Genomic DNA, 24,075 nt, shown 5'->3' with positions numbered 1-24,075 from the left:
TGGAGCCAAAGCAGAGAGTGAGAATCTATTAAGTCTTATAGAGAGTGTAACGGGTCTAAATTATTGTGACGGCGACGCGTTTCTCCGGAGAATTTGTAGAAATTTTCTAGCAGAGCAACGGGAAGCCAAGCCAGGTAAACGCGATCACGTTGAGCAGGCCGAATAAAAATTAAATCTGTCTTAGTCTGGCCAAGAGACGAAGGTTGTATTTGAGAACTTCGATTTCAGAATTCTGGCCAACATAATTCTTCGCAACCATCGCAACTCTGAAATGCATTAGATCGCTCAGTTTGTCACATTTGAGAGAGTTCCAACCAGCCAACTTGATGATCCACAGCCAATTGTAACCGACATTAAGGACTTTGATAATGTCAACTTTCTGATGAGTAAGACCGAGCTTGATCAGCAACGGAATAATTATATTATCCTTGTTGTCAGTGCTCATGTATAGTTAAATGTTGCTTAATGCATGATATTAGACAAAAAATAATTTAACAGGCTGCAATTCTATCCGTTCAAGCTTTGTTTGGATGCAAGATTTGTTATCATTCCTAGTATATGAAGCAGTGATGTGTACAGAGTACCCAGCACCTAACTATGCACTGTTTATATAGTCGTTTGAGACAAGGATTTTGATGGACTGTCCACATAGTGATACTTATTTTGAATGTTTAATAAAAATAATTGTATTGTTTCCTTTGAGGTACCTGAATGAAATGGCTCAAAATTCTTGTATTTTGTTTTCCTTTATGTCATTTTATGATAATATTTGACAAAAAAAAAAGCAAAGAAAAAAAGAAATCAAACTAGTTTCTAATCATTTCCAGTTTTAGACTATAACATTTACATTAAACCTCTAAGTCAACATTGACAAGTGGGGAAAGGGGTGCATGCCAAACAAAAGGTGCTATGCATTCATGTATGTTTGTCTGCACTGGTTTTGCTGAAGATTGCACGTTAAAATGGAACCCAAACATCCTCAGACAAGTTCACAATTGTCTATAAAATTTGAATTACAAGCCCCCTCTCAAAAAATATCACAATATCATTCTTTTAATCTGCCAAGCACAACCAAGGACTGTCAGAGATAGCTACAAATCTTAACCCCCCCCCCCCCCCTCCCCCCAAACCCTCTGGCTGTGCATAATAAAGTCCTACAAATATAAGCTTAAGGGTCAGGCCTTAAAATTAGAATTTCATGGTCAATCATTTCTACCATAATAATTATTATTCAAGGTTGCCAGAGGTGTTCTGAATAATACAGAAAATATCTGTAGCAATCTCATGGCTATAGACAGGTAAGATGGTTTGCACCTTTTCAACAGAAGTTAATTGTGTTAGTTAAGTGTTGTAGGACTAAATCAATCACTTAAAAAGAAAATCTACTTGAAAGACCCACACTACCTACAGTACTCCTGCCTAGTTGTCGTTGTAGGTTGACTCGGTATTGAATAAGGTACATTTTGATTTGGGTCTTGACTTCAGCATCAAAGATAGTTTCCTTCAGCTCTTCACCTGATTGATCCTGGAGAAGATGAAGAGCACTTGGTTGCTCCTGGGGAAAAATTGTCAACGACTATGTCTGCAAGTGCTTGTGCAAACTCACAGTCATTACACCTGCACTGACGACGGTGAAAGTCACAGCACATGGGCAGGATCATGATTGTTGAGGACATCATGGTCAAAATTGCTGAGAATCATTTTCCCTTTGCCCTGTTTTTATTGCACAAAGTTCCTCATTTCATCAGACATGTTTTTTCTGATTTGGAGATATTGTTCAGTAGGAGTTGTAAAAGATATCTGCCCTGGCTGAGAGACCATCTCTTCCAGCCCGGCCTACCTTCCTGGCAGTAATCCTCCATTGTGTGGGGGACTCCAATGTGGATTACTCGTCTGATGTTGTTACAGTCGATCTTAAGGTCGAATGCAATGATCACAAAAAGTATGCGGTGGATACATGTTTCCTTTACTAATTCTTCAACAATGAGATTTTGTTCATGCTCAGGGTACTGTGCATGGTACTGGCTGAAAAGCCTGTTTTTTGTTTTGTTTTTTTGCTAAAGGCAGTGCAGTAGAAGGGTAGTACTGATCTTTTTAATTACCCATACTGTTGGTGAAGTAAAAGAAACATTCAGCACCAGTTACCAGATTCCCATAAATTAAGATAAGTGGCATTTGATTATTTCTAGCTTTCAGTTCAACAACAATGGATTGTAACATTGATTCAAGTTTCCCATCTCCTCTATTGGGGCAAACATGATACGCATAATATACATGTAGGTTTGCCCTGTTTGGGTTTGATTCAACAATAACTGGATCAGAGAGCCCCAGGGAATCTACTATACCTCCCTTGGTGGCTCTTGTGGCAGTTCCTGTGAGGGCCAGAACTGGTACTGCAGGGAATAATAATTAATTTAAAAATAATTTATTCGCTTATATTGCGCATTTTCCATGACAAGATGATCAAATGCGCATTACAATAATTACAAAAGCACAATATGTATTTTAACAATAGGAGTATTACTTCGATTATAATAAGTTATGATTAAAAGTAAAAATATATAATAAAATGTAAAATGTAAAAATTAAAAAAAAATGTATATAAAACTACTTAAAAAAGAAAAATCAAAAAATCAATCAGGAGCGAATGCCATAGTAAAAAGGTGTGTCTTAAGTAGCGCCTTAAATATTTGGGTGAATAGAACTACAGGAACAAATTGGACAGAACCCCAATCTTCCCTTAAGCTGGCTAAATGAGCATCTTAGAACAGAAAACAAAAGTATTTGTTAATTCACTTAGTTCATTCACAGGCATGCACCTCACTTACTATTGGTTACTCAAGGGTGATTTGTTACAATGTTTAAGCGTAACCAAGAGACTGATATACTACAAAAAATTTCCAGTAACAGTGGTGATTTCAAGAGGTGTTCCATGCAGGTGTTAAGGCAGTCCATTGAAGCAGATAAAAAATTACACAACCCTTGCAAAATGTTAAATTATCGGTTTTTCTAACATCCGGGTCATCATACTAACATTGTACAGGGAAACCCTGAATGACAGATTCTATTTGCTATCCAAAACCAAATGTATTTTTTCAGTAGGACTAGAGTTTGAGCTAACAGCAAACATCTAGATCCTGGACGGAATATGAAAGTGGCTAAGCCGGATTGCTCATCAAGGGACTGTCTATAATATAGCAAAAGCCACCATTGATTGTTTATAGAGATTATATTAGCTTAGATTAATTCCTTTTCCCCAGGGGTGGAAAAGGGCCACTTTTATAGAATGTATCGAATACAGAATAATCAAGACATGTGAATTAAATGATAACTTTATTCTGATGCCTACAATGATTTATGCAGATTAATGAAATAAAAGATGATAACTCAACAACATTCTAAACAACATTCTTATTTTTTAAATAAAATATATAAATACCATTGTAGAACCAAATGAGCCTCATCTATGACTATCGCTCGCACTCGCCTCTGAAATTCCTAACATCTTCGCTACGGTTTTGTTGTCCACAAAAACCTCGGGATAACCAAACAGCAATCTACATTTGTTAACATCTTTAGGGACCGTAACCCTCTGCTCTCCTTCGTCTTCCACTATACTTTTTTGGAAACACAGACATACACACAACCTTTTAACTTCTGCAACTGATCCCGGATCATTGCATTTAACAGCGACGCAATGATGACTATCGAGTCTTTCTATTTACCTTCACTTTCAATATGTTTCAAGTTTGCAACAGAGCGATTTGCCAAAAGCCGTTGGCGACACAGTCCGGTACATCCCTTTTCTCCGGAAAAATGGCCCCAATCTCATCGTACTGCTCCTTTTTCAATTCTAGGTTAGGATTTCCTAATTTTGTGACAGAAAATTCAATTCCATCGTGGAATACTTTCTCTGCATTCGTCGCCATTTTGTCAAGATGCTCACGCCTGCGCAATTGAACCCATGACAAGAATCTTGTCATCCGAAAACGCTTTATCCCAGAGTTTCTCGTTTCCCGCTCCGCTGGACAAGGGTAACGAGGGCTCTGGGAACGAGATTGCCGCGAACCTCGAAAAAATTTCCTTGCGATGACTCGCGATGAAATTTTTAAAAACATGTTGCCTGTCTTTCGGAATTCTCCCAATGTGAATGGGTATTTTCTACTAATGGTGTGTTGGTTGGTTTTCTTTGTGAGGCCTGGATTGTCTGATTCGTCCACTGAGGGATGCTTTTGCGAAGTGAGTCCAAATAGTGTTGGGGTCCCACTGAGTGATTGGTTTCCTTTGTGGAGCTTGCAGTTGCTTTTATGGCTTGGTCTTCATGTTAACAATCTAATCCACGCAAGACCTAAAACTTCGGTGGTTGCCCCTCTGCAACGATGTGGAAGTTAAACAACATGTTTGTCGTTTGGTATTTTTTTGAAATTTTAATCCGACGTATAACGTCGTACGATGGGTGCTTGAAAACACAAACGCGTTTGCCGCCGGTGATCCATTAATTTCTGTTGGCACATAAGCTTAAGCTTATATATGTCATTACGCGTCAAAATTACCTTCATTTCTACGCGCAAGTTATTGTTACATCATGAAAATACCTGCTAAAACAAGAGAACTTTTGCTGTTGCAAAGTTCAAAACATGTCGAGCCAATATACGAGTTTGGATTTTCAAAATACCGATCCCGTCCAAGATCTATCCAATTATTAGAACGTACAATTGTTGAGCATGATAAAATTGGCTGTTTTAATTTTGCATGCCGAGATTTTGCTTTCGTAAAGGTTTGTTGACTACCAAGAGTATAAATTAGTTTTTTTCAAATCATTGGATGACTTATAATTATTATAATACGTAATTTAACGCCGTGACCTGTAGATGTACATGTACCAATTCCTGCCAACAAGATGATAATTTAATTAATTAAAGTGTTTCCAAAACTTATTTTTGTCCATTTTTGATGTTGAGCGTTTTGAATTCACCCATTGGAATAATGTACATGTAACTTTGGCAAATCTCTGATTTTAGTCTTCCTTTGCTCAGCCTCTTCAGCTGTTTAAATATTAAATTTTGCTGTATAATTACACTTGATTGATGTCCGGAAAAAGATGTGAACCATGAATGATAAGACCCAACAACTTTTGGAGAGACTTTTGACCTTTTGAGCTTATTTAGAATACATTCTTCTTGATAGAAAATAAAAGCATTGTAAAGGGTTTTAGAGCTTAATAAATTCTTACGGACAAAGAGAAAAAACATAATACGTGCATGCTAATATTAATGATACCTCCCATAATTCCATCTGGCCACATTGGTTATGATTCAAACTTTGTATAAGGCGTTTTTCTTCAATTGAGTGTATGTTTGTGTGTTTTATACTGTATCATCATCATAATGATAGTTCGATGTTTTTCATGTTATTGGAAAAAAAATCAATGGCAGTTTATATGATGTATACTCTTTTATTAAAAACTGGATCATCATTATGATGCAATTCTAGGTATTTGATTGGCTTAGCAGCCATGGAATGTGAGCCATTATACCACGCCCAAGAAATAGCGACCATTAAATTGTCTTCTGGTTTTTCAGATTGCAAAGCGAAATCAGCAAGATCTAGCAATATTTTGTGATTGTCTGTAATAAAACTATTATTCCACTCGCACTTGTTGGATATGAGGTGATTAGCCTATGCCAATGAGGCGCTACCTATCATCTCATATCCATGGCATATCAACGTGCGCTCGTGGAATACAGTCGAACCTCCACTAACGGCCTCCTCCCATAGGCGGACACCTCTCGTAAGCAGACACTTGATCATGTTCTCAGCTACATACAAACACTACATTTTTGACCTCCTTTAAGTGGACTCCTCTCTTAAGCGGACACTTTTTTATGGTCCCAAGGGTGCTCAATAATAATAATATTAAAAATAACTTCCCCTTGTAGTAAAATGCATGCTTTGTGACTTCTACATGTAGCTTAAAGGGGAAGTATCATGGGGTTTTTGGTATCTTTTGTTAAAAAATGATGAAATAAGACCTTCAATCAGCTGCCAAATAATTCTAGAACAACGAGTGGAAAGAAATAAACTCAATTCTTGAAAGGAACAACTCGTGATCTGTTCTAGCGCATTTTGGAAACATAAATGCGACAACTTGAAAAACATTAGCTTAACATTTTTCAAGTTTCAATCCATACCGGCCTACTCTGTCTCTGACCAGAGGCACTAATCGACAGTTTTATTGCACTGGGTTGATAATTTATAACAAACTTGACAATTATTTCTCTGTTTCTGCTGACAGACAAACATTTTTGGGTTTTGAAATGACAGCAAATTTGCGTGATACTTCCCTTTTAATCTACTTTTAGTTAGAGGTTAATAATCTTGTACTTTTTCTTAGAATTTACGTAACTAATTTATAGTAATTAATACTTGATGTGCACTTTAACAATTGTTATTCTCTGTTTCACTTTTGTAATGTAGTTATCAGGAAAGCCTTATACATGTCAACTCGTCTCAATTTTCCTTTACATATATACAAGATGTTTAATGGTCGGATTTACTGTTTTGTTTATTTTTAGGCGACATTTAAATAACGTATGGTGTGGACGCCGATGTGAGAGCCACTGAACCGACTATGTCGCCCTTCGCGTAAAACAAAAACTTAATCGGACTTAAACTAATTTTTCCAGGAATAGTTCATCTAGACCTATGTCCTGACAAAGTTTGGGAGTTTTCGATTTTTTCATTTTGCACACCTCCAGACGAAATTTCTGGATTGCCGCTCTTAAATAGGCATAGGCTTTTTAAAAAATAATAATGATAATAACGGCCGATAAATTAATTATTCTTTTATTTCCATTATTTTTTCTTCTACTAGTCTCGTTACCATGTAAAAATCCAATAGAATTTTTCTTCAAAATGACGTTTATACGGCCAATTAAGTTAACATATATAAAAACAATAATAAACCGCACCCCTTTAATGAGGAAAGTCTATTCTTGGAAGAAATCAGTGAAACAAGATGGTTCTACCGTACCACTAACTCTTTTTATTGTCGTTGTCGTTGTTGTTTTGTTTGGTTTTATTTTTCCGGATGTCTACTTTCGCCGTCCTTGTACGAATGACGTTGACCCAAAAGAGCCGATCGACATGTTCGCGAACTCTGCACACATTGGTTTTACTTATCGCAATTATTTATCATATCATGCTATCCAATGTGCCCCTGATCTGGCCCTAGAATTATCCATCGCTGTTTTTAATAATCACACGAATGGCTTTTGCCTAAAAATGTTTTAAATTTCATGACAACTTTGTACAACAATTACAGCCTGCATACAAAAAGTTATTTTTCAGATAACTTTATATGCTAATATTCCAGTTGAATTGTGTGTATTCTCCCCCTCCTCTAAAGGCAGTATAGTATCCTTGCACGAATAATGTTTACCAGAAACGTTCACAACATTCCAATTTCTCGTGACCATAACTGACTAAGATTCCAAAGAATGGCGTTTGTCAAATGCTCTATTTCAATTTTATTCTTACTTTTGTTTTATGGCAAATGAAGAAGAAGAAGGAGAAGACTAATTGCACAGTCTACCAATTCAGTTAGTTTGTCGCTGTTTACTTTTCTCCGTTATCAGAAACTGTTTTTATTATTAATTTGTACGAATATTTTAAATTTACTTATTTGAACCCAAAACCATCAGCTGCTAGCACACATTGTCTCCCGCGTCATTGCTAAATACACTGCACCGTTAATTGACTACGAGAAAAACATTGCATACAATTGTTTTTCTATTTTTTTATGAAATTTTTACCACCCTTCGTTATGTTACTTGGATTTCAATTACATTGCTGCTTTTTGGTGTGAAGGAAAATATATCCCTTCAGCATACTTTTTCCTTTTTTTTTTCTTCTTTCGCTCTGCTTTCTAAAAATGTATTGTCGAAATCCTACAGAGGAAGTCTTAAAGAGTAAATTGAAATAAGAGCCTGTATTATTTGTCGGCGTCTTTCTACAGCCAATACGAAGAATTCGTGGTCATAATTTTGAATTCGTGGATGACATGTCTGTCTTTATGTTGAGTTTTAACCAATCTGTCACTGATCAATCAGTCCTTCTTGGTCTCGCATTATCCAACACTACATACAGTGAGTCATTATTCGGCATCAAGTTGTCTCCATTTAAGTATGGCAGGTTGTTTCTTCTCCATTCTTGATTGCCTTCTCTTATGTTTTCTTTGGGGAACTTGGTTGCAGTATAATACAGAAGCCCAGAATGGTAAGGGAATAACTTTTGATGGACGTTTTTGTTTTGCTTTGTTTTGTTTTGTTTTTACCAAAAATGTGTCATAAGATCTACAGAATCCCACTTCCCGAAAGCCAGTCATCAAAACCTACCATTCTCTAAAACTTTCTTGATCTTTATTGATTATGTAAGGTTAATTCTTCTTGTAGCATCTATATCGATTTAGGTGACATAAACTCTTACTGGGTTCGATAAGCTATAAAGGGGTTTGAAAACTAACGGGTCCCTGCATGGAGATATTTAACCTAAATACGCTATAAGACAGATGGGTTTTCCAGGGGGAATTGAAATATAGATGGAGTGCAAAATTCGAGCTTTCGTTTTTGATCAAGTCTGGATATGAATTTTAATACCGAAAATTCCAATCACTTATCTCATACGCTTCTTATGACAATTTATTAACTCTTTACGTCTCTTTCTGTCTCACATCGTACCGGCTCACCAACAAGGAAAAAAATGTTTGGGCTTTCCTGTGTGTTGTAAAGAAGCGTTCACTGCCTTAAAACAGAGGGAAAACAACAGATGAGTTTGTCACTTCACCATAGAAAGTATGGTATTTATCCAGTTGCTGAATTAAAAAGCGGAGAAATATATTTCGTGTACAACTCACCAAAAACAAATTAGGCTTAGACAAGTGCATTTCTACAAGTCTTTCCAGTCGTTTTGCTCTGTACGGCGCGCAGAAATGTCACCTACAAGTTGTGGCAATTTCGATTTCGTTTACTGAAAACTTGAAGGTTGACGAAAATTTAAAAACTTATGGTAAAACTATCGAAGCAAAATCGTTTAAAGCATCGATCTGAAAATGTCAGATAATTTTCAGATAATTTTATATGCTAATATTTCAGTTGAATTGTGTGAATTCTCCCCCTCCTCTAAAGGCAGTATAGTATCCTTGCACGAATAATGTTTACCAGAAACGTTCACAACATTCCAATTTCTCGTGATCATAACTGACTAAGATTCCAAAGAATGGCGTTTGTCAAATGCTCTATTTCAATTTTATTCTTACTTTTGTTTTATGGCAAATGAAGAAGAAGAAGGAGAAGACTAATTGCACAGTCTACCAATTCAGTTAGTTTGTCGCTGTTTACTTTTCTCCGTTATCAGAAACTGTTTTTATTATTAATTTGTACGAATATTTTAAATTTACTTATTTGAACCCACAACCATCAGCTGCTAGCACACATTGTCTCCCGCGTCATTGCTAAATACACTGCACCGTTAATTGACTACGTGAAAAACATTGCATACAATTGTTTTTCTATTTTTTTATGAAATTTTTACCACCCTTCGTTATGTTACTTGGATTTCAATTACATTGCTGCTTTTTGGTGTGAAGGAAAATATATCCCTTCAGCATACTTTTTCCTTTTTTTTTTCTTCTTTCGCTCTGCTTTCTAAAAATGTATTGTCGAAATCCTACAGAGGAAGTCTTAAAGAGTAAATTGAAATATGAACCTGTATTATTTGTCGGCGTCTTTCTACAGCCAATACGAAGGATTCATGGTCATAATTTTGAATTCGTGGATGACATATCTGTCTTTATGTTGAGTTTTAACCCATCTGTCACTGATCAATCAGTCCTTCTTGGTCTCGCATTATCCAACGCTACATACAGCGAGTTATTATTCGGCATCAAGTTGTCTCCATTTAAGTATGGCAGGTTGTTTCTTCTCCATTCTTGATTGCCTTCTCTTATGTTTTCTTTGGGGAACTTGGCTGCAGAATAATACAGAAGCCCAGAATGGTAAGGGAATAACTTTTGATTGGCGTTTTTGTTCTGCTTTATTATGTTTTGTTTTGTTTTGTTTTTACCAAAAATGTGTCATAAGATCTACAGAATCAGCCAGTCATCAAAACCTACCATTCTCTAAAACTTTCTTGATCTTTATTGATTATGTAAGGTTAATTCTTCTTGTAGCATCTTTATCGATTTAGGTGACATAAACTCTTACTGGGTTCGATAAGCTATAGGGGCTTGAAAACTAACGGGTCCCTGCATGGAGATATTTAACCTAAATACGCAATAAGACAGATGGGTTTTCCAGGGGGAATTGAAATATAGATGGAGTGCAAAATTCGAGCTTTCGTTTGTGATCAAGTCTGGATATGAATTTTACTACCGAAAAATCCGATCACTTATCTCATACGCTTCTTATGGCAATTTATTAACTCTTTACGTCTCTTTCTGTCTCACATCGTACCGGCTCACCAACAAGGAAAAAAATGTTTGGGCTTTCCTGTGTGTTGTAAAGAAGCGTTCACTGCCTTAAAACAGAGGGAAAACAACAGATGAGTTTGTCACTTCACCATAGAAAGTATGGTATTTATCCAGTTGCTGAATTAAAAAGCGGAGAAATATATTTCGTGTACAACTCACCAAAAACAAATTAGGCTTAGACAAGTGCATTTCTACAAGTCTTTCCAGTCGTTTTGCTCTGTACGGCGCGCAGAAATGTCACCTACAAGTTGTGGCAATTTCGATTTCGTTTACTGAAAACTTGAAAGTTGTCGAAAATTTAAAAACTTATGGTAAAACTATCGAAGCAAAATCGTTTTAAGCATCGATCTGAAAATTTCGGAGACACAAGTTGCCCAACAGGGAAATATTAAACGCTCTCTTTTCAAAATTATTGCTAGAAACGACGAAAGCTGCCAACCAGCGCAAACAATGCAAAATCAATATTTATATTACAGGAGATCTTTCTGTTAAAAATACATGAAAGTAGTGCAACTGTGTCAGTGTTTTGTGATTTTTTCTGGATAGAAAAAATGTAAAAAATCTAATGAGTACATTTTCTAAAAATAAAGGAAACCTACTATTTATGGACGTTTAATAGTTTGCTGCGTTGCCATGGAAACGGTACTTAGCTCAACAAGACGTACGAAAATACATTTCCTCTTAGTTAGTCTTACACCATACCAATTTTGGGCGTCCAGAAGTACATAGTTTCCAAATAACGTCTTCTAACACCTGTACACTAAAAAACTGTATACGGCCACCTTAAAGGGAAGTATTTAAATAAATGGAAACCATTCACTTTAGTACTCTAGTTCTTTTTGGTCTGTTTATTCTACCATTTTATGATGAATCAGAGAAAGTTAAAATGTTGAGATGAACCCATGGATTTTCGACTGAGCGTCAGCCCTAGGAAAGAAATGGAAAACTGCAGGAGGTAAAGAAAAAAATTTTTTAGACCTAAGTGCGAATCTAGCCCACGACCTCCGGACTATATCGACCACTGCTCTATCGACTGAGCTACGAGACAAGAGGGCGGCGTGTCGTTCGTGGCAATAAGAATGCCTTTGAAGGATACAATATATACGCTGAATGGTAATAGTTAGTTGTTTTCCCGCGATTCTTGGTGTTTCCCTAACCTTAACCCAACTCGCTCTAGCCATGATCGAATGTTTATTTTGCAATGGCTGCAGAAATTGTCGCGCGCTCATTGGCTCATTTTCATTGTCAATATGTGGACAGATACATAAATTTATAATTTGTGCGATGTCGACGCAACGAAAAAGAAAGGGTAATTTAAAAAAACCAAACGTCAAGCTGTCACTTTTCAGCCAATAGAAAGTCTCCCTTTTTTCATTAACCATTAAGAGAGCGAGAGAAGTTTTTTTACTTTGGTCGCGTCAGATTTTATAAAATTTAAGTTTCTCGCATTTTTCTCGGCTACGCCTTGTGGATCCACAGCAACTTGATAATGTTATGACGAAATTCATGAATAACCGCCACAAAAACACGCAAAAACCGAAAACCGCGAGCTAAATTTATGATTTCCCGCAACCGCACAATAATTTCTTTACCGTAAACCGCCAGATAGATGTGAATGAAACCGGAAACCGGCACTCAAAATTGGCTTAAACCGCCAAACCGCCACACTATAACAGACCCTCAATTAAGGTTTCTAAGTGGAGGATTTCCCTATACTGAATGTGTTGATGCTTCCTCGATGATTTCTAAAACCTGTTGATCTTCTCTTGATCGAGGATGAAGGAATAAGCAAGGGAATGGGATGAATAAAAACATAGCAAAATGCAATTTATTGATTTTATTTTCTAAACGCCAAGTTTTCTAAATTAGTCCACATTACACGGCTGCTACATACTGATTGTGTCTTATTCTTAATGCTTTTCTCTCAAATTAATAGTTTTAGATCAAGGCAGTGTCATTAATTTGCCAGCCGAGTGAAATTAGCAATCTGCATCTTGAGGCATCTATTCGACAGGTTTTCTCCGAAGAAGCATAGTTAATTATCACCAATTGAAGGCAGAGTACAGTTTTGTTAAAGCTATTTACATACGTGTAGCAACATACAGTTGTAGTTTACTCTATTTGGAAGCTATTTTTGTTTTGTTTTGTTTTATTCGATTTGTGGGCATGTTTCGAATTAAATTTTCTTGAGAGTTTATCAAACCATATACCAACCAATATGTCCCTTTTCTTTCCCTCGAATTGTCAACCGCTGATTTAATAATCATATGCACGAATGGCGTTTGCCGAAAATTGTTTTAAATTTCATACCAATTTGTGCAAAAAATACCTGCTTGCAAAAAAGTTGTTGTGTTCCTGTTTTTCCGATAATTTTCTGTATAGTGCAGCTGACATGCACGAATAACGTTTACCCAAAACTTTATTTTTCATCAACAACCGTTTGCAACATTCATAATCTTTTGTTTGGGATCATTTTTCCCTAATTTTTTGTCATCCATCATCCATAACTGATTTCAAAGAATGGTCTTTGCTAAATGCTCTGTTACCGTTTACTTATTTGCACCACAAAACGTCGTCGACCGTCACACATGCGTTGTGTTCACTTAGCTACCCATTGGGGATCTACATAAATTGGAACAAGCTAAGTAGACGTCTTGCCTTAACCACAGATGCGTCGAATGTGTGGCTAACTCAAGACGTCGTATTGCTGTGGGAAGGCTCTCTTTAATTTGGTTTATACGTATTTTGGTACATCCATCTTTCCTTTTTATTGCTGTGAGAGTTGTAACTCCTAAGAAACTGTAATCATTAATGTGCCTAATGTACTTTTTCCAAGAGAGGCATTACAATACCAGATTTTATCAGTTTCTTTAAAATTTTCTCTTCGCCTTAGGCCTCTGCCACGAGCAAAATACTCCGGGATTCAGCTTTGGAAGATAAAGTTCAAAAGCCTTTAAGCCTGGTTTTCACTAGCGAAGCAAGTATAGGCGCAAGCCCAATCACAAGCATAAGAGCTTTATGTCAAGTGAAAACGAACGCGAAGCAAGCACATAAGCATAAGCACAAGGAAAGCTTGTGCTTATGCTTGCGTCGAGGCCCTTTTCACGGTGATATAAGCATTCTTATGCTTGCGCTTATGCTTCAGTCTGTGCTTGTGCCGCTAGTGAAAACCAAGCGTTACTGGCCAAAACAAACTTTAGGGTCGTTCACACATACGCCTTTCACCTGAAGAATCGTTAGGGTCATCTTTCCATGTCATGTATCAGTCTGTACAGCGAATGTCTTCTTTGTAAGAAGTTGAAGACCTCTTCGTCCGCGACGGAATAAGACGAACATAGGATTACTTTGCCGCAGCTACAAACAATCAGTAAAAGTTTAGCTGTCCGCAATTATCTTAAAAAAACTGACGCACATGCAGAAGGCACGAACTGTTTCAAAAACTTTACCAAAATGAGGAACTTTCAGTCTTGGGGAAAAACGTTTTCTACATATTCATCGCGAATTATTTGCAATTCGCTGATAATACCCGCAACCTCAAACAAGCCTTCAGCACAGCACACGCGTGTGGTTTGCTAAAAACCAAATCACTGGACGATCACCATGCCAGAAGCTACCGGATTTGAACTCGTGCTCCCCGAGTCAGGTTGAAGCAACAGCACGGCCGTAATTAAAGATTTTGAAACGTCGCCTCTACAGGCCGTGCTGCTGAGGGGTCTTTGGTCCAACCAGCGCCACGATATCTCCCCGAAATGACGCAAAGTGCACGAATTTTCATCACGAGAGATAATAAAAATTCCCTAGGTTGTAAATATGTATTCAATTTCTGCTTTTCGAACCTGCGTAGGGTATTATTTCATGAAAACTCACTTTACAAAGTGGACTCCGATCACAAAGGGAAAAGTTGTGGCGATCAATAATAATAATAATAATAATAATAATAATAATAATAATAATAATAATCCAGGGAGCCCGTATTACAAAAGGGTTTTTCAGTGGGGCCCTCATTCTGATTTTAAACAGTTCAACAAACGTACTTTTATGTTTAATTTTCAGTCATCACCGTTTTATGGTGACTGACATACTAATCCTGCTGGTGATGGATATTTTATTTACAGTTGGTTACTAAACGATTTGCTTTCAGCTTCCCCAGAGGAAAAGAAAGTCCTTGATGAGATCAAGAAGCAAAACGAAGAGGGCAGGAAAGAACAAGACCGCGTTAAGAATTTGCTGGATAGAATAGCCGCAGAGATTGAACGGACCGATTGCAGAGGTAGGTAGAGAACTGAATGCACAACGGGCATTAATAATGTTCTTTATTATATAAACACCAGTGAAATACCAAGTGAGCTTTCGCGCGAAAACGTGATATCTTCACACGTGAAGATAACACGTTATTTTCACACGTGAAAATAACAACGTTACTATGGTTACATAATAAATCGCGAATTTCGCTGCGAAAATGGAATGGTTTGGTATTTCATTGGTGTTTATATAATAAATAGAATATTACATGGCCACTTGGAGATACGAAATTTCTCTTCTCGTGTTGAAAAATATTTCACTCGTTCGCTGCGCTCACTCGTGAAATATTTTTCAACACTCGAAGAGAAATTTCGTATCTCCGCGCGGCCATGTAATATCCTCTATTTATTTTACGTTCTCTCATTGGTAATTTCGCTATAGATCCACCAGAGATTACAGACATCTCTAGTAACCAAACAAAGAATGAGGGGGATATTTTGACACTCAGCTGTAGAGCATATGGTAATCCAACACCAGTCATCACCTGGACGCGCCTTTCTGATAACAGTGTTGTCACGTTCCCTTTGGCCATCAGTGGAAAACAGGATGAAGGAGTCTACAAATGTACTGCTGATAATGGTGTTGGAAATGCTGCTAATAGAAGCGTCAACGTGTTTGTACAAAGTGAGTTCTAATATTATTAAAAATGGCCAAAAATGGTTTTTAAAACGAAAATAGAAAAAGGCTCCACAAGACTAAACGTTTAAATATTCATGTTTTCAATCATCGATAAAAATTCGTCTGAAATTCTTTGTAAAGACCACTTTTAAGACGAAAAATAATTTTGAGCCGGGTCCAACACAACACCGTATATCAATACCAACAAAGCAAATTTCGAGACCCAAACTATTTAGTTTCAGTTTACGCTTTTAGATACAATGAAATGAAATCAAAATGCGCCATCGTCATCAGCTATGGTGCTACTTGAATTGATACACAGCCGGTTGACAGCATCGCCTGATGAAGACTAACATATATCGATGGAAAACGGTCGCGATCATTACCTATGCTACACAATCGTAAGACAAACGCCCGATTAATTTGAATTACGTGTATCAAAGCATAAATTGAATAAAAGAACTTGAGCATAATGCACAAATGGTTCACAAGTTCAATTTGTTTTCTTATTATTTTTTTTTTAACGATCAACAAACAGATTCAGGCATGAATGAATTCACGAAACTTACCAAACAGCATTAACCATTAAGACGTTCATTAATTTTAGGTTATCGTCCAATCAACACAAGTCTGTCAGCTGAATTAAGTTCCCACTTTGTTGCTGTAAATATATCCTTCAACATCACGTGCAGTGCACAGGCCAACCCGCCTGCAAAGTATCGATTCTACAAAGAGCAGGAGAGTTTATTTAACACTGCAACTGGCGGTAATGCTAAAACGTATACAACGTCAGTTGGTGAAAGAGTAGATCAGGTCAGCTACAGATGTATCCCGTTCAATGATTATGGAGATGGACCGACAGCAACGCTCACTTTAACAGTGAAAGGTGAGTAAAATACGTCTTTATTTCCATGTGAGGTTGTTCCTCTATATAGTTTATTCAAAATATAGATATCCTCTGTGTGGCTAGCGTAGTATAAATGGAAACGTAAATGCCGATTGGCTGATCACTAAAGATCGTTGCAGTTATAACAACTAAATAATGGTCAACAATCATGTCGAACACAAGATAGGCCCACATTTTAACCCCATTTTGTTTTCAGCACGGGTGGAAAAAATTGATTTAAAGCACCTGTTGTAAGCATCTTTACACGCTGAAATTGCTTGTCGCCTTTTAATGCAAAGAAAGATATTATGATACCAAGACACGCTACTACAGGTGCTGCCTAGATCACGTGATTGGATATTTATTGTTATGCGTCAAACACTCTTTATTATATGGTCCTTCGCTGATGGGCATCATGATAAGTGGTAAAACGTGCCTTGTGCTTTTAACAGGTTGTGGTTCTGTGGTAAAAAACATATTGAGAAGTCCTAGATATCCGAGTAATTACCCAAACTCTATGTACTGTGTTTACCGGGTTTCTATTCCTTACGACAAGGAGTTGAATATTTACTTTAACTAGTGATCAGCTCGTTGAACAATGAAGTATTGTTTGAGAGATCGCTCTAAAATGGTAAAATTAGCCTAATTCATAAGGTCATAAGGTACCGAATTCCTAGTCTTTGATCCCTGGTCGAAACCCGCTAACCGCTTTATGTTAATTCGGTAGGGTAGAGACCTATAATTGGAAGCGATTATCCATATGCAGCTATTGATTTGTTGCTTAGTTTGGAAAGATGTTTAAAACTGCCAAGAAGTAGTTGGTAATGGTAGCTAGGAGTCGATAAAAGACGCTATTATGAGAGAGTTGATGTTAAACTTCTCCAGATCCTTGAATTCTTAAAAAAAATTGGAGCTAATTGTGTGCTAGAAAGCCATCGTGCAAGATAATTCGTATAATATATATGAGTGAGGTTCAAGTTGATATATTGATTTGTGAGACGGAACTAATCAAGTAAAACTGCTAACACTACTAAAGTCCTCGTTAACTCGGTGAAAGCATTCCCAATTCAATTGTCTATTTTTCACGATAGAAAAATCGTCACATAATTTTTTTCTCTTTTTTTTAGGTTGTGGTTCAGTTGTAAACAACAGCCTGAGAAGTCCTGGATATCCACGCCATTATCCCAGTAATATGGACTGTAGTTATCGGGTTTCTATTCCTTATGGCAAGCAGCTGAACATTTACTTTTGGTATTTCTATTTGGAGAGCAGTTTATCTTGTAGGTAAGAGCAAAACATGCTAGTTTGTTGATGGACCAAGCTAACTTTTTGGAGGTTTCAGGTTTTATGTATTTCCACGTTTCAAAAATATTACAAAAATATAAAAACCCGAGTGAGTTATAAAAAAAACCTCCTATACACCTATTTTAGAAACTAAATGTCTACTTACAATCTATTCAGTTGGCGAACACTACTAAATGGAGAGTAGGGTTAAAATAAAATTGGGGGGTGTTTACATGAGAACGGTGCGCAGCGAGTCACACCTTTACGAGTTCATCCCGGTTACTGTACCGGAGCGAGATTTCCATTCTGGTACGAAAACTCATTCCGATGTCGTGTCAAGGCTGTACAAATTTTCATCCCAGCGAGAAATCACTCTTCCAGAAGTCTGGAAAGGGTTACTCGCGCCATACGTAGTTTTTTACAACCGATCCAATTTTTACAATAATTGTCAAAATTTCGGCACATTGATTGGCTCGTAGCTATTGTCTATCTAAGAGTACAGACACTAACAATGACGTCAGATGTAACGCGTGCGTTTTCTCAATGAAAAAGTAAGCCAATTCCGCTTGCACTTTGTCCATGTTATTTTAAAAAACAAATCGACGGCAGTTTTCTATGGTCTATACTCTTACAGACCATAAAATGACGCCATAAAATGTTTAAAACTTGGTTATGGAACCACTCGCCTGCGGCTCGCGGCTCCACCTGAGTTTTGATCATTTTATGACGTCATTTTATGGTCTATAAGAGTATAGACCATAGAAAACTGCCGTCGATTTGTTAAATGTCGCCACAATTACAAATTTGTTTACTTATACATTCGTCGGCGGCATGATGTGTCCCTTATGTAAGCAAGGAATGGAATCTCATCTCTTCATGTAAACAGGATATGAAATCACAATATCATGCCGGTATGGAACTCGCAACCGTGCGAGTTTTCACAATGCCTTACCTATCAAACTACTATGATTTCACGAGTTATCGAGTCTTTGATCTCTTCTTTTTTTTATTGCAACAGCAACAAACAATTTAAATGTTTCCTGGTGAAACAGTTCAATATGACAATAATATCGAATGGTTAACTTTTTTTAACAATTTTCATTATATCATAGATTATGAAGGCTTGAAAAATTTTACCATGAACTGAAATGACTTAAAGGTTCACGCATCTAGATAAATTCCTTTCAGGTATCAGCGTTAGTAAAGAGCCTTCTCGGTCAGGTGTTATTCCCGCCACATTTTCCTTTGTCAAGTTGGTAATTGATTTCCTTTTTTCTACCAAAAAGATTCCTTTGCTTGTCTTTAGATCGACAATGATGTTTGTTGCATTAATTGCCTCTCTCCTCCAAATCTGCAATTGGTAAAAGGGCACCCTACAAATGACAAAATTTAGAACATAACGCCGCGAAATTCTGTAAAAATCTGAGGTCAAAATCCCCTGAAATATCTAAGATCATTTAGTGCAAGCCTGGGGAAAGCTAAATCATCACAAAAATGTACTCATTTCCATAGACACGACTATTTGAGGATCGCTAATGACAGATACCAGACCATTGGTACGTACTGCGGTTGGCAAACTGGAGAAACCGTTCGTGTAACTGGGAACTATTCCATGATATATTTTTATTCAGACGGGATTGTTCAATATAGTGGATACGACCTATCTTTCTCTTATGTTACTTACGGTAAGTACTGGGCAGATGTATCTGTTGAACCACAAGCAGCCCAAGTTCTCGTCGCTAGAGAGCGTGTCATAATTAATTGTGGGTCGATGACCTTTGACTGGCAAGCGGTATTGGGTTACAGGCAGCCGTTGAGAATTTAAACATGTTTTAAGAATTTGTATGGAAAATAAAACACCTCCATCTTATGAAGGGAATAAGAGTGATTTCAAAGAATGCCCGCCGGAAACCTACAAAGCACACAAGAATACACCAGAGGTGTGTCAGTTTTATTCATTTTATTGAATGAACGTTAAATTTTGCGTGTTTTTAAACGTCAAAATCGACGGTATTTTATTTCCCATACAAATTCTTATAACGCGTTTAAATTCTCAACAGCTGCCTGTAACCCAATACCGCTTGCACTCAAAGGTCATCGTCCCACTACTTATTAATTATCACAGACTCTCCAGTAACGCGAACTTGGGCTGCCTGTGGTTGAACTGTGAAATTTTTTATGTTTATTGTCTCTCAAGGTGGTACTCGATTGTTCCTAACCTAAGAGATTATTTTTTTAATAATATCCTTTAACGACCCTAGTCAGCCTCCGCCATTTTCGATGCCATCGAAATTACTGATATCGCATGGTAAGGCGAAATCTTATTGCTTAACTCTAGGTTATGTTCCTGAAAGTAAGTTTCATTATCTTTGGTTGTTTCACAGTGATTTCGTTCTTTTCGACATGCTCTGAATAAAAAATAATAGCCAAACTCTCTCATATAATCAAAAACAAAGGTGCTTCTGACTAGGGCCCTTTAATACTAAATGGATTTGACACTTTAATTGACATGAGATTGTAATTTAAAAGTTTGTATAAAAAATGAAAGGTAATTTTTTCGCGTTCGTTTTCCTCTTCCCCTTAAACACGTGCGCTATCTTTATGATCAAACTTGGGCAGTATTTTGCACCTTTTTGTAAAAATGCGAATCAAAATCTTTTGGCGGCCTGACGTTCTTTATTTCATGCTAAAGAAACCCAAGCTTGAACATCAGGAAAGAAACCCAGGCAAAATATGGCCAGCGACTGGCAGTGAAGCGCGCAAGCTGATAACTTTGATAAAAATAAGCGCCATTTCATATTGTGTTAAATCAGATGACGACTTAATAGTTTCTATTTATTACCCAGAATTTTTCCAAGATGATTTAAACAATATCTAGACTTCCAACCACGTGTCCTTAGAATGCACAAAAAAGGAGTCTATTCTTCAGCTCATTTTATTATGCACTGCAAAACTTTATAAATAGAGTAATTTTAATATAATTCCATTTAATTGATGTTTTCGTTACCTTCCTCTACAATACTCTCCATCCACGACTCAACTACCACACACAAGTCCGCAACCAAACAGTAAGTGCGATTAGCTAAGCTACTTTTGGTAAGGCCCGCAAATGCAATATCGTAGTACAAATAGAAACGTAAATGCCGATTGGCTGATCACTAAAGATCGTTGCAGTTATAACAACTAAATAATCGTCAACAACCACGTCGAACGCAGGATATGCCCACATTTTACCCCTCAATAGCCACTTTTTTTTTTCAGCATGGGTGAAACAAATTGATTTAAAACACCTGTTGTAAGCATTTTTACCCGCTAAAATTGCTTGTTGTCTTTTAATGCAAAGAGCGATATTATGATATCAAGACTCGCTACTAAGGTGCAGGCTAGATCACGTGATTGGATATTTATTGCTATGCGTCAAACACTCTTTATTATATGGTTCTTCGCTAATGTGCATCATGATCAGTGGCAATATATATATATATTTTGCGAGGCCTAAAAGCGGAGGTCCACAATTCTTATTTTTAATAAACATTTATAGAAGTCTACTTGTTGTATGAACGTAATAACCTGATGAGTTCCTCATCAATTCTGCAGTTATACATTTTAATGCATATACAGCTAACTTCTCATCAACAATAACACTGTGATACAGAGGGCAAAATTACTGAATGCTGTTTTGTTGTAACAGAGGGCAGTTTTTCGTAATTTTCCTTTCACCGAGGGCAAAATTCCTTACTCCTGATTGGTCGATCGGCGAAAATACTCGCTCTTGATTGGCTGAGCACGATAGTTTTACATTTCGTTGGCTTCTGCATTTTTTGCCTAAAACACAACAAGTTCTTTGAGGTTGTTTGGAAGTTCGCCGAGTTGTTTTTACCAGAAATACATGTAAATCAAGTGTTGCAGCTACAAAGGAAATTTTTAAAGGTTAATTTTCGTATCTCTTACAAAAAACAGCAAAATATTATTTGCGTCAACAGCTACAGACTTGGATCGGATTTTCTTGATTTTTTTTGGTTGAGAAACTGAAATCGGTCATGGCGTCCAAGTGCTTTCAACGAACGATAACCGAGCATGAAAGTGTCGTTTTGATGGAAGGAAGGAGCGGGAAAAAATGACTCCGCAAGTTCCTTCTTTGGATCCATCGTTTGCTATTTTTATCGATCTATTTTCGTGTGATTTCCAAGTGGTAGGAAGCTTCACAGCTCAGGTGAATAATTAATTGATGCCTAACATTTGGCTTTATCGATGTTAGTTTGTTCTTGAATTAAACTTGTATTCTCTCTTAATTACACGTGCATAATGGGAACTGTTCTCGTCGGTTTTGTTTGTTTTGTACGCTACGAAAAAAATGAAATAATCTGTTGGTTTGCTTGAGCCTTCTATGAGTTTTTTGCTGACTGTTCTACGAAGTTCCTTGATAGTTTTAAGAACATTTTCCCTCTGTGTGTTATAAAAGCGGCATTTAAATGGATTCCAAATGACATTTTCTGTTTTTATTAGTCTTTTTAGTTTTTAAGATGATCGAGGCGAATCGGTTTGTGAACAATGAGTCAACGCGCGCTACCAGCACTGTCACTGTCTACTAAATTTTGCCTATCAAGAAGGCCGTTCGTACGTTATAAACCTCAGAGAAAGTGGATACACTAACCAAAAAACAGACTTCAAATATATCCTTGAGTAATAAGTGAAAAAAAACTGTGATAATTCATAGCAATCAGTACAGAAATAAACTAAACAACGATCTTTGAAAAATTGGCAAAAACAAGCAAATGAATGTTTTGTGTAAGCTTTGTTTTGATGAGAATGAAATCAAACTTTAATTTTACATTCGCTTTTAACGTTCTTTGAAAAGACTTTCAGTTAATCTTTGCCGTTATAATCCTACTGTTTTAAGTATTTTAATTTTTTCTCTGTCGGGATTGTCAGAAATAAATGCTAAAATTAGAAATATATGCGAGAAAAACTTGTCAGTAGTCATGCCAACGATACAATGTTGGGAGACGTTTGTGTTACTGACTATTTTGCTCAGAATCAAATATTTTTAACAGGTAGTGGTTCTGTGGTAAACAACGTATTGAGAAGTCCTAGATATCCAAGTGATTACCCAAACTCTATGTACTGTGTTTACCGGGTTATTATTTCTTACGACAAGCAGTTGAAGATTTACTTTAACTAGTGTTCAGCTCGTTGAACAATAGGGTATTATTTGAGAGATCGCTCTAAAATGGTAAAATTAGCCCAATTGATAAGGTCATAAGGTAGCGAATTCCTAGTCTTTGATCCCTGGTCGAAACCCGCTAACCGCTTTATGTTAATTCGGTAGGGTAGAGACCTATAATTGATGCATATATCCATATGCAGCTATTGATTTGTTGTTAAGTTTGGAAAGATGTTAAAAACTGCCAAGAAATAGTTGGTAATGGTATCTAGGAGTAGATAAAAGACGCTATTATGAGAGAGTTGATGTTAAACTTCTCCAGATCCTTGAATTCTTAAAAAAAAATTGGAGCTAATTGTGTGCTAGAAAGCTATCGTGCAAGATAATTCGTATAATATATATGAGTGAGGTTCAAGTTGATATATTGATTTGTGAGACGGAACTAATCAAGCAAAACTGCTAACACTACTAAGGTCCTCATTAGCTCGGTGAAAGCATTCCCAATTCAATTTTCTATTTTTCACGATAGAAAAATCGTCACATAATTTTTTTCTCTTTTTTTTTTAGATTGTGGTTCAGTTGTAAACAACAGCCTGAGAAGTCCTGGATATCCACGCCATTATCCAAGTAATATGGACTGTAGTTATCGGGTTTCTATTCCTTATGGCAAGCAGCTGAACATTTACTTTCGGTATTTCTATTTGGAGAGCAGTTCATCTTGTGGGTAAGAGCAAAACATGCTTGTTTGTTGATGGTCCAAGCTAACTTGCTTTTTTGAGGTTTCAGGTTTTATGTTTCCACGTTTCAAAATATTACAAAAATATAAAAACCCGAGTGAGTTATAACAAAAACTCATATACGCCTATTTTAGAAACTAAAATGTCTACTTAAAATCTATTCAGTTGGCGAACACTACTAAATGGAGAGTAGGGTTAAAATAAAATTGGGGGGTGTTTACATGAGAACGGTGCGCAGCGAGTCACACCTTTACGAGTTCATCCCGGTTACTGTACCGGAGCGAGATTTCCATTCTGGTACGAAAACTCATTCCGATGTCGTGTCAAGGCCGTACAAATTTTCATCCTAGCGAGAAAACACTCTCCCAGAAGTCTGGAAAGGGTTACTTGCGCCATACGTAGTTTTTTACAACCGATCCAATTTTTACAATAATTGTCAAAATTTCGGCACATTGATTGGCTCGTAGCTATTGTCTATCTAAGAGTACAGACACTAACAATGACGTCAGATGTAACGCGTGCGTTTTCTCAATGAAAAAGTAAGCCAATTCCGCTT

The 24,075-nt window shown here is 36.9% G+C and overlaps 1 protein-coding gene across 1 annotated transcript in view; it reads left to right on the top strand.

Annotated features, from left to right (window-relative positions):
• The window catches only part of LOC146489085 (uncharacterized), a 311,447-nt gene that overhangs the window by 161,753 nt on the left and 125,619 nt on the right, over positions 1-24,075 (top strand). The window contains exons 11-13 of the mRNA XM_085105827.1: positions 17,462-17,618; positions 19,131-19,303; positions 23,350-23,506. Of these exons, the coding sequence (XP_084961953.1) occupies positions 17,462-17,618; positions 19,131-19,303; positions 23,350-23,506 (487 nt within the window). The remainder of the gene's footprint in view (positions 1-17,461; positions 17,619-19,130; positions 19,304-23,349; positions 23,507-24,075) is intronic.

The sequence above is a fragment of the Pavona decussata genome, unplaced genomic scaffold (genome assembly GCF_977016875.1).
Source record: "Pavona decussata unplaced genomic scaffold, jaPavDecu1.1 SCAFFOLD_6, whole genome shotgun sequence".
Lineage (NCBI taxonomy): Eukaryota > Metazoa > Cnidaria > Anthozoa > Scleractinia > Agariciidae > Pavona > Pavona decussata.
The sequence above is the reverse complement of the archived record's forward strand: the minus strand, read 5'-3'. Positions and strand labels throughout refer to the sequence as shown.